Below are 13,092 nucleotides of genomic sequence, written 5' to 3' on the forward strand. Positions count from 1 at the left end.
TGCTGTTGCTGTTGCTGTTGCTGTTGCTGCTGCTGCTGCTGGCCAGGACCACTACTGTCAGGTTTGCGGTCTTCATGGACCTCAACCTTGACTTTTTCCTCACCTTGGTCCTGGTCATCTTCCTTTTTTATCTTAACCTGACCTTCAGCCACTGGTGTGCCTGGATTGGGCCCGCTAGGACTGGGGTTGACGTAATTGGGTGAGTAATAAGTGTCATAGTTGGGATAGTTGGGATAATCTTTGCTGGGTGTCTGGTTCGGAAACAGCGCTTTTTTGACACTTTCCCTGATGGCTTGGTCCTCTGTCCTGACTTTGACACCTTCAAGTCTCCCTTCACCATCCTCACCAGCATCTGAAATGTCTGAATATGCTGGGCTATTGGTTTTGACTGAAGAGTTATCAGCACCATTCTGGTTCGCCACGTGAAGCGGCGTGAGAGGCTGTGGCATTCCACTGCCATCTATCCGACTGGCTACACCAATGGATGGGCTAGGGGCATTGTCAGAAAAGCTGTAAATCTTGTCAGCCTCAGCCTTGATGCTGGCCAAGCGACTCTGATGTGGATCTGAGGAACCATTGAGGAGTCCTTCCCCTTTATTTCCCTGATCACAAGGTTCAGAGTACGGAAGCTTTCCTTCCTCCAGTTTTCCTCCCTTTCCCGGAGGTTTGGGGCTGTCAGCCTCCTTCCCCCCATCTTTTTTCTTCTTGTCTTTCTTCTTCTTGTCTTTGGAGCTACTCGAAGCAGGGTCTCCAATGGCAGGAGGTTTAGGCTGTGTGCCTTTCATTTGGGGACTCTTGGGGATTCCTTGTATCATTGGGGTAAGCCCCGGGGAAGAATTTGGGTTTCCAGGAGGAAAAGAATACATCTGTTGGGATGTTGTAGAGCCAGTGCCTATGGGCCGTGGTGACTTCATGTTTTTCTGGGACATTTTATCAGCCTTTGTGCCAGTGCTACCCTTTTTGGACCCCCTCTTATCATCTATACCATCGTTACTGGCCTCATCAGTAAGGCATAGCCCATCTTCGCACCCGTCTGTCGGTGTACCCCCCGTTTCTGGATCGGTCTCAGCTATTTTCTTTTTACTCTGCTTTGAACCAAACTTTCCAGGAGATGGGGAAGGGCTTTGAGCATCAAAGTTCCTGCCTTTTGGAGTAACCGAACGTGCTGGAGACAAGCATCCTTTCTGAGAGATAGAGGCTCCATTACAGTTCCCTGGTTCAGGGTGGAGAGTTGAGTCCTCTCCATATTCACTGTCTCCATCTAATTCCAACTTTATATCATCATCATTGTGGGCACGGGCTTGGTGGTACTTCAGACCATTGATGTGCTTGTACTTCTTGTTGCAGTTAGGGTGTGGGCAGTCAATGAGAACTGGAGAGGGGCAGCTGCGATCGAGGGGAGGTGGAAGTGGCTCAGTCTTAATAGAAGGGATAGGGAGACCTGCCGGTCCCACCCCTCCACTGTTGGAGTTTGTCCGCATACGTTTGTTGCCTTTGGTGTCCTCTGAGCTGGAATTGGGTTCCATGTCTGAGGCTGGTTTGGTCTTGCGTTTTCCAGCTGAGGAGGGACTGGCCTTGATGTCCTCTGTGTTGGAGTTAGGCGGGGTGCGGCGCTCTGATGGCGTCTGGCTACCCCTCCGGCCCTTGCTGTTAGAGGCAGCGGCACGCGTCTTGTTGTTGGTGGTGCCCTTGTTGTCTGATGAGTTGCTGTTCTCGTTGATAGGGGTGTTGCTATTCGGTCTCATTCGCTTACCTCGACCACGGCCATTCCTCATCTCAAGATCACTTGTAGGGGATTCACAAAACCTGCAGTAGTGGGGAAAGATTAAAATGAGTGATCAGTAGTTGATTTAAATACAAATCAGTGTTTAGTTAAGATTCTAAAATGATACAATGGAAATTAAGGTACTCATTTTTAAATCAACACTGCTGTAGGGACTCAATAATACAATGCTAATTTTGCCCATTGAACTGGATTTCATTTTTATTGTTTTACAACAATACATCTCTGTGAATATAATTGGCTTTTTTGACCATTATCTATAGTCTTTCGTGTTAAAATTACAACTAACTGATCTTAATAATTACAAAGATAAACAAAAGTATAATAATAAGAATATCCCTAAATCCACTGGAACAAACAATTGTGTTCAGTGTAATGGATAGAAGATATGATCTTATGTTCAATACACTTGTATCTGAAAGGTCCAGAAGTGTTTCACAGCTACGGTGCAAAGTAAACCCCAGTAACTCTAAATATCCGTGAGGTAACATGGACTTAAAACATGAAGTTAAAAGGAAAAACAGAAATGTTAATGATCTCTAAATGCTATGATCTCCTATTCTCTTAAAGATACTATTGTTTACCTGTATTCAAAATGTATGTACAAGATTCTAGGCCATTTCTGTGCTTGGCCATACCCTTTCTAAAGTTTGTTTGTCCTACAGGAAGTCTGCTTATTCTTTCACTGAGAATCTCATATACAGAGTTATTTACTGTACTGGTATGCCAAATAACAGGCCACAATTACACATAGTCTCCTAGGAATCTCAGAAAACAGAAAAGTCATAACAGTAATACCAAGAAAGACAATACTAGGAGGTTTAAGTCCTTTAGATTCCTAAGCCTATAATAAACAATAGCAATGATATCAAAATATGTCCACCATTGTTGTGTCCCTGTCTTCTAATAACATACCAATCTGATATTTTTGTACTCTATAAGTGAGTAAGCACTTTAAACAAATCTACATGACTTTCCAAATGAAGTCCATACAAACATTATCTGAAAAGACAGCAGTGAACATTGTGACTGCTTTGTAATCAAAACACAGAGTCATTCAAATACTTAAAATAGCAGTCTGGCCTTATCTCTCCATAACAGTAATGTAATTATCTTTCTGCACAGCAGTGAAGGTTAGCAATCTGTGACAAAGAGAGACACCGGGCTGGTATGACTCACAGCTTCCTCTACAAGTCTCTCCAAACAATTTCAGCCCCAGCAGGGGATGTGAATACATCCGTAGTCTGACAGTGGTAGAGGAATTTAGACTCATTACAAGCCCAAGTTTAAATTCAGTCTGTTGAAAGCTTTTTGAATTATTCATGGTGTGTCCCTAATGTAGTCGTGCTGCAAACTGTAAGACTGTCTTGGTGCAAATACAGCCCAGCACACTTCACTTAATGTGCAAACCTCACTTACTGAACATTATTGTGACATACTGTGATACATTAGTGTGATACAGCCTCTCCTTGTTTTCCATTAGCACTGCTTTAATCTCGTTTTTTTTTTCTCTATTGCACTTAACCATGCATTTCAAATATAGATTTATATTTACATTTAGAAACAGTGCAGGTGTTCTAAATCAAAGCAAGTGCTTGTAGATGTATTTTACACAACCTGTGTATTTTGCATAACAAGAGCAAATACCCAGAAATTACAAACACCTTAAGCTAGCGCCCACATAGCACTGATCTAAAACATTGCAGCCTTTGTGATAGAGAATGTTATACAGTGTTGAGGAAAAGCTATTAGTTCAATAATTGGATTCTGCAATCTGGCCTGTTAGAGTAGCTTTCTATTTCAACAACTACCTCCTGGGACATCAGCCATTTGCCAATGAATCCTGTTTCCCCTGACTAGAGATAAAAACTAACATGGACTTGGAAGGTCTTTCTGCTCACAGGCAAGTTTGTGCATTGGGCCATATATCCTTGAGCTGATGCTACTACAGCAGATTCATATCACACAGAATATGAAAAGGTTAAGAGACCAAGAGCAGCTTGGATAGAAAGAATGCATCAATGATTCATGGCAATCATAAATTCCTTTCTACCTTGACATTTACCACTACCATGTGTGACAGTAATTTCTTTGTAAAGTGCAAATACTACGCAAGATCAGCGCATGGAGCTTTAGTTCTGACAACACCAAACAAGTGACGTACCATTAGTGTTAGAACAAGTGCAAATTAGATGATGCATATTTAAATATATTTATGCCCCCCCTGCTTTCTCCAGTTGAAACAGAAACCGAACAGAGCAATGCTCCTTACCTGGGGGGAGCCCAGTCATGCCGTGTACAGTCCAACAGGGTGCCCACATATGTCTTGTTTCTCCAAGTAACATTGACCACCAGCATGCCTGCGAGACAAAGAATAAAAGAGGTCATTTATTTTGTGCTAACCATGACAATAACATACTACACATTAAAAATAGATATATACAAACAACAGAGAGTGTTTAACAGTGGGATTAATATATAACCATCTGCACTATGTGAGCAATAAGTTCACCGTGGCTGCTGCGTCAATGCGTTGATCTTTGCTAAAGGGTGTCACATGCAAGACAATTATATAAGTGAAAGATCCTTTTTTAATCTTCTTCAAACAGTAAAGCCGGAGGGCCAAGACTGACTGATATCTTCTAAATGACTTGGAACAGACTCAACTGCAGTCAGTTTAGTAGGACCTTTATAAGATACCAGCAGAAGGTCTCACTAAGAATGATCACACTGAGGTTACCAGGGAATACTCACTGAACACCATTTCCATTTAAATAAGCCATCTCACAGTACAGGCGATTTCCCCGAAGGAGAATTATTTGGAAGCAAATATTTTTTTTCAGTCCTCTATCTCACTTTGCAGCCAAGAAATGTACTACCTTGGGGAGAATATGGATCTACTACTACAGCTTCTTAAAAACAAGCAACAAACACTTGGATTAAACCAATTCAGTGAGAACGGTTCAGTTTGACAGACTGTAACTGAGTGTGCAAGAGAAGTGCCTTGACTTCACTGGTACTGCTGCAATCTGTCACACTTAGAAGCTTCGATGTTGCCATTTGGCTAGTGTGAATTTGGTAGCACTCGGTGTGAGCTACACAATCCGACCTGCGCTGACTGCGATACCCAACCTCTCATTTAAAAAAACTAAAATTAGTTCCAGAAGATCACACGACCCTCTATGTATGTTTCTCCTTAAGAAACCAAATACTGTTTCTCTGGCAGCAGCATGTCATCAAAATGTCACCATTAAGTATGCAGATTTGTACAAAATGACTGAACTAAAACTCTTCACCACGTTGGACATTTATAACTGCAGTAAAGGCACTTCACACTAATGCAAAAAACCAGCAGAATGGCTGCCGTTGAAGGCCATTTTAAAACGGTCAGCATGGGTGAGGCAGATGAATGATAATTTGCAGCTTTTGCCCATAAATTCAAAAGTAAATCATCAACCAAACAGCTTCAGAGGATTAGCAGCGAGCACTGAGCACAAAAACATTCTGAATTTATTGCCCCCACCATCCCCCTCACTCCCTGGTGGTGACCTCAGGTTGCCACTTCAGCACTGCAGAGAAACTGGAGGCTGCAGTGAGCTAACTTATCTAATGGCACAGGAATGCTGGCTGGCAGCTTCCGTCCCTCCGAGCATTTTATTAGCTTAGGAAACCTCTCTTGCTCACCCCATTTTCCCCTCTCTCCTTCACCCTCACCCTCATTTCCTCTTTTCAATGGTATAACCATCCCCGGCTTACAATCTTTTTTTCCCTCCCACACACAAGTCACAGTTCAGACCTCATTTTTCTCTTGCTGCCTTTGGCATAAAGCAGCGAGTATATAAGGCATTTATATATGTTTACAGGAACCTGCTGACACTTGGCCACAAGTCTCTTCCTTCAGCCTATGGCCTGAAAACAAGAGTGCTTGGTCAAGGCGAGATCCAACTGCAAATGTCGTTTATGTGCGCGCGGGGTAGTGGAGAGGTTCTTGAGTTCGGATTTCTGTCACATTAAAAGAACACAGACCTTTTCTAAAACGCCTTCAACAGCCCGCCCCCTGAGCTCTCCAAACACTCCAACACAAAATGGCTCTGGCAGCTGGTTGTGGCAGGATGTAAATCAAGGCAGGGCAAATGAATGAGTAGCCTTTCATGATGTGCAGGATATAGTCTTCCCTGCTTTCTCCAACGAGGGGTTTAGAAATTATACCATGAGCTGTTAGAAGTCTTTAATCATTCTAAATGAACATTCGTTAATATGTTTCACCGTTTCCTCACTTCAGTAGCTGTGACAATAGAGGAGGATGGATAGAAGTGTAGACTTATTATTGTCAGCATTTCCTTAAAGAAATAGTGAAACATTTCTGGAAAATACACTTGCTTGCCAAGAATTTGTTTTTATGCTAAGCTAATACGTTGTCTGAATAAAGTTTATGAATCCAGCAAGAAACAATAAACAGACGCAAAATCAATCCTCTATACTATTTATTTAACAATTTATCGAAGGGTACGTGTAGATTACTAAATAAAGTACACATAAAAAAATGCTAGTATTCTAAAATCAAATGACTTCTAATAAACACTGTATTTTCATTCCAAGAGCTTTTGACCTTTAATCATTTATAAATAACTACTGGATATACAGATAAGTCAGAATTTTAACCCTAAGTTGACACTGATACAGCGTTGAGTCATCTTGAATATTCAAGCTCAGTCGAGCTGAATTAAGAGTATCTCAAAAAACAATCTTCAAGCTACTGCAAATGTTTTCTTTAAACGTGACTCAGGTCTGACCTTTGGCTCAGTTATCAAGGACTTTTACAACCGTGTTCGGAAGAAATTCCATGGTGTAGTTGTAGCTGTGCGATACGGATCACTGTCCTGTTGGAACATAAATCTTTGCCACAATCTGAATTTGCATGCATTTCCCTCAACTACAACTCTCAGGTGCCTGCCAGTGAAAAGCAGTCCGCGGCGTAGGGTTGCAAACACTTTGCTTCATAAACGCAAACGTGGACGACGGGTGATGAATCAATCGACCTTATTGAACTTTTATGCTCTAAATACATTAAAGATTGATTGAGTTAGAAGTGCTTAAAGTGTTATTAGAGAAAGATGAGGAGTAAACACCTCAATCATTAAGCAGCGTATAAATACTGGAAATGTACTAACACATGGATACACAACTGTTAATGGACAGCCACCAACGAATACTCAGCAGATAAAACTATAATATAACCTTTAAAACCAGGCCAATAACTTCATTTTCACTACATTCATTTCTTAGCTTCAAGCTCAGAATCTTTGACATGTCCTTCTGTAGTCTCTACGCTAGCTGTTTTATGTTTATTTTCTAAGAGTGACCGCCTTCTCGCCACATGTTGGAGCTGAGGAACTCTGTAATCCTGTCAGAGTGGTCCTTGGCTTCTGGGTCACCTCACATCTCTCTGCCTCTGCAATACTTTCTGTGAATACTAATAAAGTAGTTCCCTGAACGTTATGTGGGACATCTCAAGGACATTCTGAGAAATCTGTGTGCATCCTAACTCCGATGGGAATGGTGCTTAAAAAAAACAAACGACATGGTTACTCACTCAAAATGTTGCAGCACTTCATGTTTAATTAATCCGTTTTAAAAAGGAAGGCAGAATCTGTGCTGCTAAAGGCTTTCAGTGTGTATATGCTGACAGAAACTGAAAATGAAAGACCAAGTTATCATATCGGATTCTTTATCTCGGGCATAAGTCAAAGAGGTTTTCATTGCTGACACCTCAGAAGTTGCATCAGAACTCTGAAATTCAATTTCCAAGCCAAACAGTTTAACTCTTTTTAAGGTCTGAGGTAAACACAGGCTGGATTATTCTAAACTAGTCGAAATAATAATAGAAAAATGACTTTACATCATTATTGCAACAGTGTAATTTCTGCTCAATTATCTGATTTTCTGAAGATAATAATTCTTCTGAAAGTGAAGAATAACAATCAGTTCTACTCTACTGCACGCGAAAGCGGAGCTTGCTTTTACAAAATGTACCTTGTTGAGGTGACAGTTTCTCTTCATTAAGCAATTTATTAATCATTATTGTGCTGAAATTGACTTATTAAACAATGAATTTATGTGCTGACTGCACATCCACTTGGGCTGGTGGGCTTGGAAATAAAAAAGCCGGGGATGGTGGTTAAACATGACGGGATGTTTTCAGATGAGCAGCCAGTGAATCCTTTTTTTTTTTTTTTATAATTATTAATAACAGTTGTTTCAAGCAGAATCTACTTTTGACATAATTTACAGCACATTGTTTTGACTGGACTACCTAATAAGAGTCTCTTGAGAGGGGCGGATATGAATTCATAGAATTTCTTGGCAATATCATAAAAATATGCTCAAGGGTGCGCAAAAAGATTAAGATTAAGTTCCAATGCTGAAAGCTGAAAGCCATTCGAATTTATCTGTACACTTTCATCCTAAGAATAATTTTCAAGCTGTCAGGACAAAGATGTCAACGCCTAGTCTGTCTAAACATGGAAAGCTCTTGACAAAACAGCCCAAACAAATTTCCCCGTGGCAGGAAGCGACTCACACAAGAAACTGAGATGACTTTCCATTCATGATCATTTGTTTACACATGGGGAGTTACATATTAGTGTTTCTGTGAGCCATGATCTCGGGCTTTACTGACTAGATTTGTTGCTAGGGAAGAAACAGGCTGATTTGGAGCAAACCCAGTTCCCACCCCCTCTTGTGTCAGCCTTATTAGGGTCACTCATGACAGCTGAGTGAAGCCCACATTACTGAGAGGAATTGGCCTGCAATTTTACCACTCATTTCCTTTCAATGCTGTCGAAAACAACAAATGGCAGCTCTCTTTGTGCACCAAACTCCGCCGTCTACTTGTATAGGATTACTTGAACAAGAGGGTAAGGGGACAAATTAAGTCAGGAGTAGGTTGTCTGCTGCATGGGTGACTGCCCCCTCGGGCCCAAAAAGTCCCCCTCCTCCCTCCTTAACACATTTCATTAGGTTGCAGTGGGGCCAAAATATCAGGTCCTCTGCTGCTGGTGAGGGCTGGTTCACTGAATGACCTCTGCTCTGCTTCAACTCAACAGGAATTCAGTGGGGTTAATGGCATTTTCACTGACTGACCTTGTCAAAATGCCTTTGTTATCTTTGAAAATGGAAGATCACGCCTGTGTAATGATTGGGTTTGACATTATATGAATATTGTCACAAATTTCAGATTAAAAGGTTACGATTTGTATTTAAATATCTTCAGGAGCCTTTTGCGACTGAAATTTTAATTAAGATTAAAAGTCTCGATTTAAAAAAAAATAAGAATACTTATGTGAACAATTACGAGCACCTTTTGTACCGTCAGATACTACAGTAATTATTGACAGATTTTACAACCCTCTTTGTATACTGCTAGAAAACCGAGCTCTTTTCCTCGTCTCCATTTTCTCTGCACTAAAAGCAACACTCATCAAGGTTGCATGAAGACAAGAAAGTGAGAACAATGAGAAAAATAGTGTCAGTATTCATTACGGAGAGAAGATAAAAGATAGCCGGGTGCTGCCATGAGCAATAACTGTAACACTGATAAATGAAGCGTTTGAGCATTCAAGTGTCTGAGCATGTTTCCAACAGTCCATTTTAAGAGTGTTTCTGCACTCGTGGTGCATAAAATGCAGCCGAGCTTGTCCGGTTATGTCAGTGTCAGAATACAAAGTCCTAAGACTGACCTTTTCTTAAATCCTGGACAGACAGGAATTTAGGACAAATTGAATGAGTCACTTATTGCACTGGAAATGCTAGTTATATAGTGGAGAGTGGTACTTGTTGTCTTTTTAGTGTTACATTGTAGAGCTCAAACAACTGGTTGATCATTTCATACATAAAGATTATTATCTGCAGGAAATCTACTATTATAGCTGTTTTATGATTGCTGATATGTATTTATTGGTTTAGTTTTTCTACAATCAGTTTATTACTAACCAGGCTAGCTATCATACTAGCTGCCTGAAGCTAATGTGTTGAGTTACTGTTACTTATACGACTTGTAATTCGTTTTTCCACTATTTTCTTTCCAAAGCAAAGTGTTACAAAGAAAAAGCCAGGAAATGCACTGATAGGCATACCATAAGTAATAGAGTTTTACAAGCAAATAATACAAGGTTGATGATTTTATTTTGTATTTCAGGGCATTCAAGTGAGCCCTATCGGAAAAGTTCAGGTTGCATTCCGGTTCATAAGAGGTAAAAGTGGGAAGTCACTCTCACTGACAAGAATAACAGCCTGTGAGAAGGTCAATTCTCTCATACCACTGAGAGGCAAAGGAAGGGAGCATTAGTATGCTTTGCACATCGTCGCAGCATTATCAGCCGCATGCAGCAGTTTCTCCCTCCGCAAATAAAAAACTAAATCAGTACATGTTTACTCCTACAGCGGGAGTAGATCACAAAACACGTGTAATAAATGCAACTGGAAGAATTTTTGACTTTGCTACCAACTTTACATGTATTTATGACTGTAAATAACTTGTACTGAGGCAAGGAGCTGTTTCCTTAAATGTCAACTGGGTAAATCTACAATATCTCTGTTAAAACAAACCCTCTGGTGTTTTTCCTTAAAGGAGATGGTGCTGAGATTAAGAGACAGGTCTGCCAAAGGCGCATTACTCAAACTCTCGTTGAAGTGTATAGAGCAAACTTGATATCTTATGACAACCACTGGCAAAGCCTACAATTCCTCCAGGCATATGATTTACGTTTCAAGACCATTTAAGTGCTTGAAAAAATGCAGTTGTCGGCCAATATGAATAGGAACAAAATCTCTCTTAAGAGATTTGGGTTCACTCCGGCGCCATCTTGGTAAAATAACCCGGAGACTGAACTTGTGACTAACAAGACAAGGCTCCTCCCTCAAAGAAAGGTGACTCGTCTATATCCTCATTTCCTTTTTTCACACACATATTCTGGTGAGCGTTTTCTTCCCCCTGGTCACTTCCACTCTTGCATAGTGAGCAGCGATGAGGGTAAAATGATCGAGGAACTGTTGAATGAAAACCTACAGGCTATAGACAAAAAAAAAAAAACATATCACTTTTGTTCTTTTCTTTTCAATACGTCCTCTACTGTTAACTGAAGTTTGGTCTCCTGTGATTGATTTCTCACTCCATCTTCTTCTAGCTCATTGGCCTGGCAGAGGGCTACAGGCCTCCTGAGAATGCTCACTCTTATTTCAAGGACGGTTTCTATGGCGAGTTCACAGAGAGCAGCCACCGCTCGCCTTTGTAAAAACATTTCAATGAGGCCACTGACAGGTGGTCTTCAAAAGAGCAAGGAAGCATAGCTGGCAAGTGAGCTACAGAGCCAAGTGCTCCTTTTATACAATATTCCCCTTCTCAACTCACTGACAGGAGCAGAGAAGGAGAAAAAAAAAAAAGAAAAAAGACACATCTCTCAAATGTTTATACAGGAATATCCGATTCACACTGACCTCTCTCCTATTCGGATGCCAAACAGCTTTTAACTCCAGCGATAAAGCCAATGCTTCCAGTGATACAATAATTTAATGTGTGTTGCATAAATAAGCCATGAAACAAACATTTTATCACAAACAGCCTGTATTATTTATCTAGTAGGGAGCTTAAGAATCTGTGGGACCTGCTTGGGGAATAGTCTGCTGTGTACTGGAGTGTGTGTGTGTGTGGTGTGTGTGGTGTGTGGTGTGTGTTGTGTGTGTGTGTGCTGTGTGTGGGGGGGGGGTTGGGGCACTGGCATGGAGCTGCAGTGTTTGGCCAAAGGGGCCCCCTCTGTGTTCCCTCTACCCTGGAGCATGAGCCAAGGCGTTCTGGGCTGCGTTTCAAGAGCAATAAACTTCTCCAGCATTTTAGAGATGACATTTGGAGGTATCAGCATGCTAAGCCTGGGAGGGGTTGGCCCATCGCTCTGCCGACACGACCCTGGGAGCTGCCACTGCCTCGTCTGCGCTGAGGGGATTTGTGTCAGTGCCGGGCCTTAAAATACCACGGCTCTGCCCCCCCCCCGCAACCACCCTGCATCCCCACCTCCTCTTCCTCCTGTCTACGCTTCACTCGCCCCCAGACTGACTGAATGACAGACTCTCTCTTCCCCTCACCTCATATTATCTATTATTTTCTCCTACACCGGATTAAATGCATCAAATTGTGCTTTTATTCGTTTTTAAGGGCTGTTTTTTTTAAATTCAGCAATCGAGGTATTCAGTTGCTGTTATTTAAACCTTGTCAGCATGCAGAGTCGGTTTAACGGGGCTGCTGCGTCTGCGCTCAAATTACACAGGATGAAACATTTATTCGCCCTCATCGGCCAAGATTGTTGTCAGCTCTGACCAAAGGTTCAGCTTCTGTGATCGTATTGTGTTAGGTGTCGCTTGCTTCCTCCTCATCTGTTTCTTTCTCTGGCACTCAGGGAGTCGGGTGAGGCACAGACAATTACTGAGAGCCTGTTGTTCATTTACTCCCACAAGGCCGAAAGGCGGAGGTGATGAAGCAGCTGTTGGTTGGCATGCTAAATGAAACGCACACACACACACAGTGAATGCCTAAACAGCTCTGTATGAGACTTGTCATGCAGAGAAGTGGGGGACTGCTTAACTTCACTGCTAATCAGGATGCCTCTGCTATGTCTTTGGGGCCTCTGTTTGTTGCTCTTCCCTGGTATTCTGCCTGGATTTGCTTGATTTCCTCATTTGGTTTTCATTTGCTCAGTTGCCCCACAATGAGAGAAGTCTGCTTTCATAGGTCTCTTAGGAAAAAAACAGCAGAATGGCAGTGCAGCTTGAAGTCAGCAGCATCTGGGTCTCTTTCATTTTAAAACTAGCCAGTGGGTTGTTAGGGGCTTGTACCATTAAAATGATGTAGAAGGAATACACATCTTTGTGTTGTTTAATGTAGTGTGCAATATGTAATACAATGGAAGCTATTGTGAAACTCACTACAGATTCAATCTATATGTTTGTAAGAGCTACACTGATGGCGTTTTATGACAGCGAGAGCTGATAATTACATATCTGGTGAGGATTAACGAACAGCGCACATTTCAGCTACAACAGATTTCTACTGTACAGATGTTTCAACTGTAGCTGATTTTGTAGGCAGTGAGCGAGCAGTGGTGTCAGACCACTGAGGGTCTCTTCGTGGTTGCTGTTTTTAAATATATCTCTTCTACATCCTGTCTCATAAGACTCTCTACCCTGATAGAGGCTTTGCGTGTAATAAAAAAAACAGGCTTCAAAGAGAACTCAGTGTGTTGGTTTCTAGAAACCCTACT

At 41.6% G+C, this 13,092-nt stretch overlaps 1 protein-coding gene across 1 annotated transcript in view; it reads right to left on the reverse strand.

Moving 5' to 3' along the window:
- The window catches only part of LOC118343486 (zinc finger protein 609-like), a gene marked incomplete at its 5' end in the record, with an annotated part of 45,957 nt that overhangs the window by 5,324 nt on the left and 27,541 nt on the right, over positions 1 to 13,092 (reverse strand). The window contains 2 exon segments of the mRNA XM_035682331.1: positions 30 to 1,806; positions 4,056 to 4,143. Coding sequence (XP_035538224.1) covers positions 30 to 1,806; positions 4,056 to 4,143 — 1,865 coding nt within the window.

The sequence above is a fragment of the Morone saxatilis genome, unplaced genomic scaffold (genome assembly GCF_004916995.1).
Source record: "Morone saxatilis isolate NCDOM2014 unplaced genomic scaffold, NCSU_SB_2.0 Contig11, whole genome shotgun sequence".
In the NCBI taxonomy this organism is placed as follows: Eukaryota; Metazoa; Chordata; class Actinopteri; family Moronidae; genus Morone; species Morone saxatilis.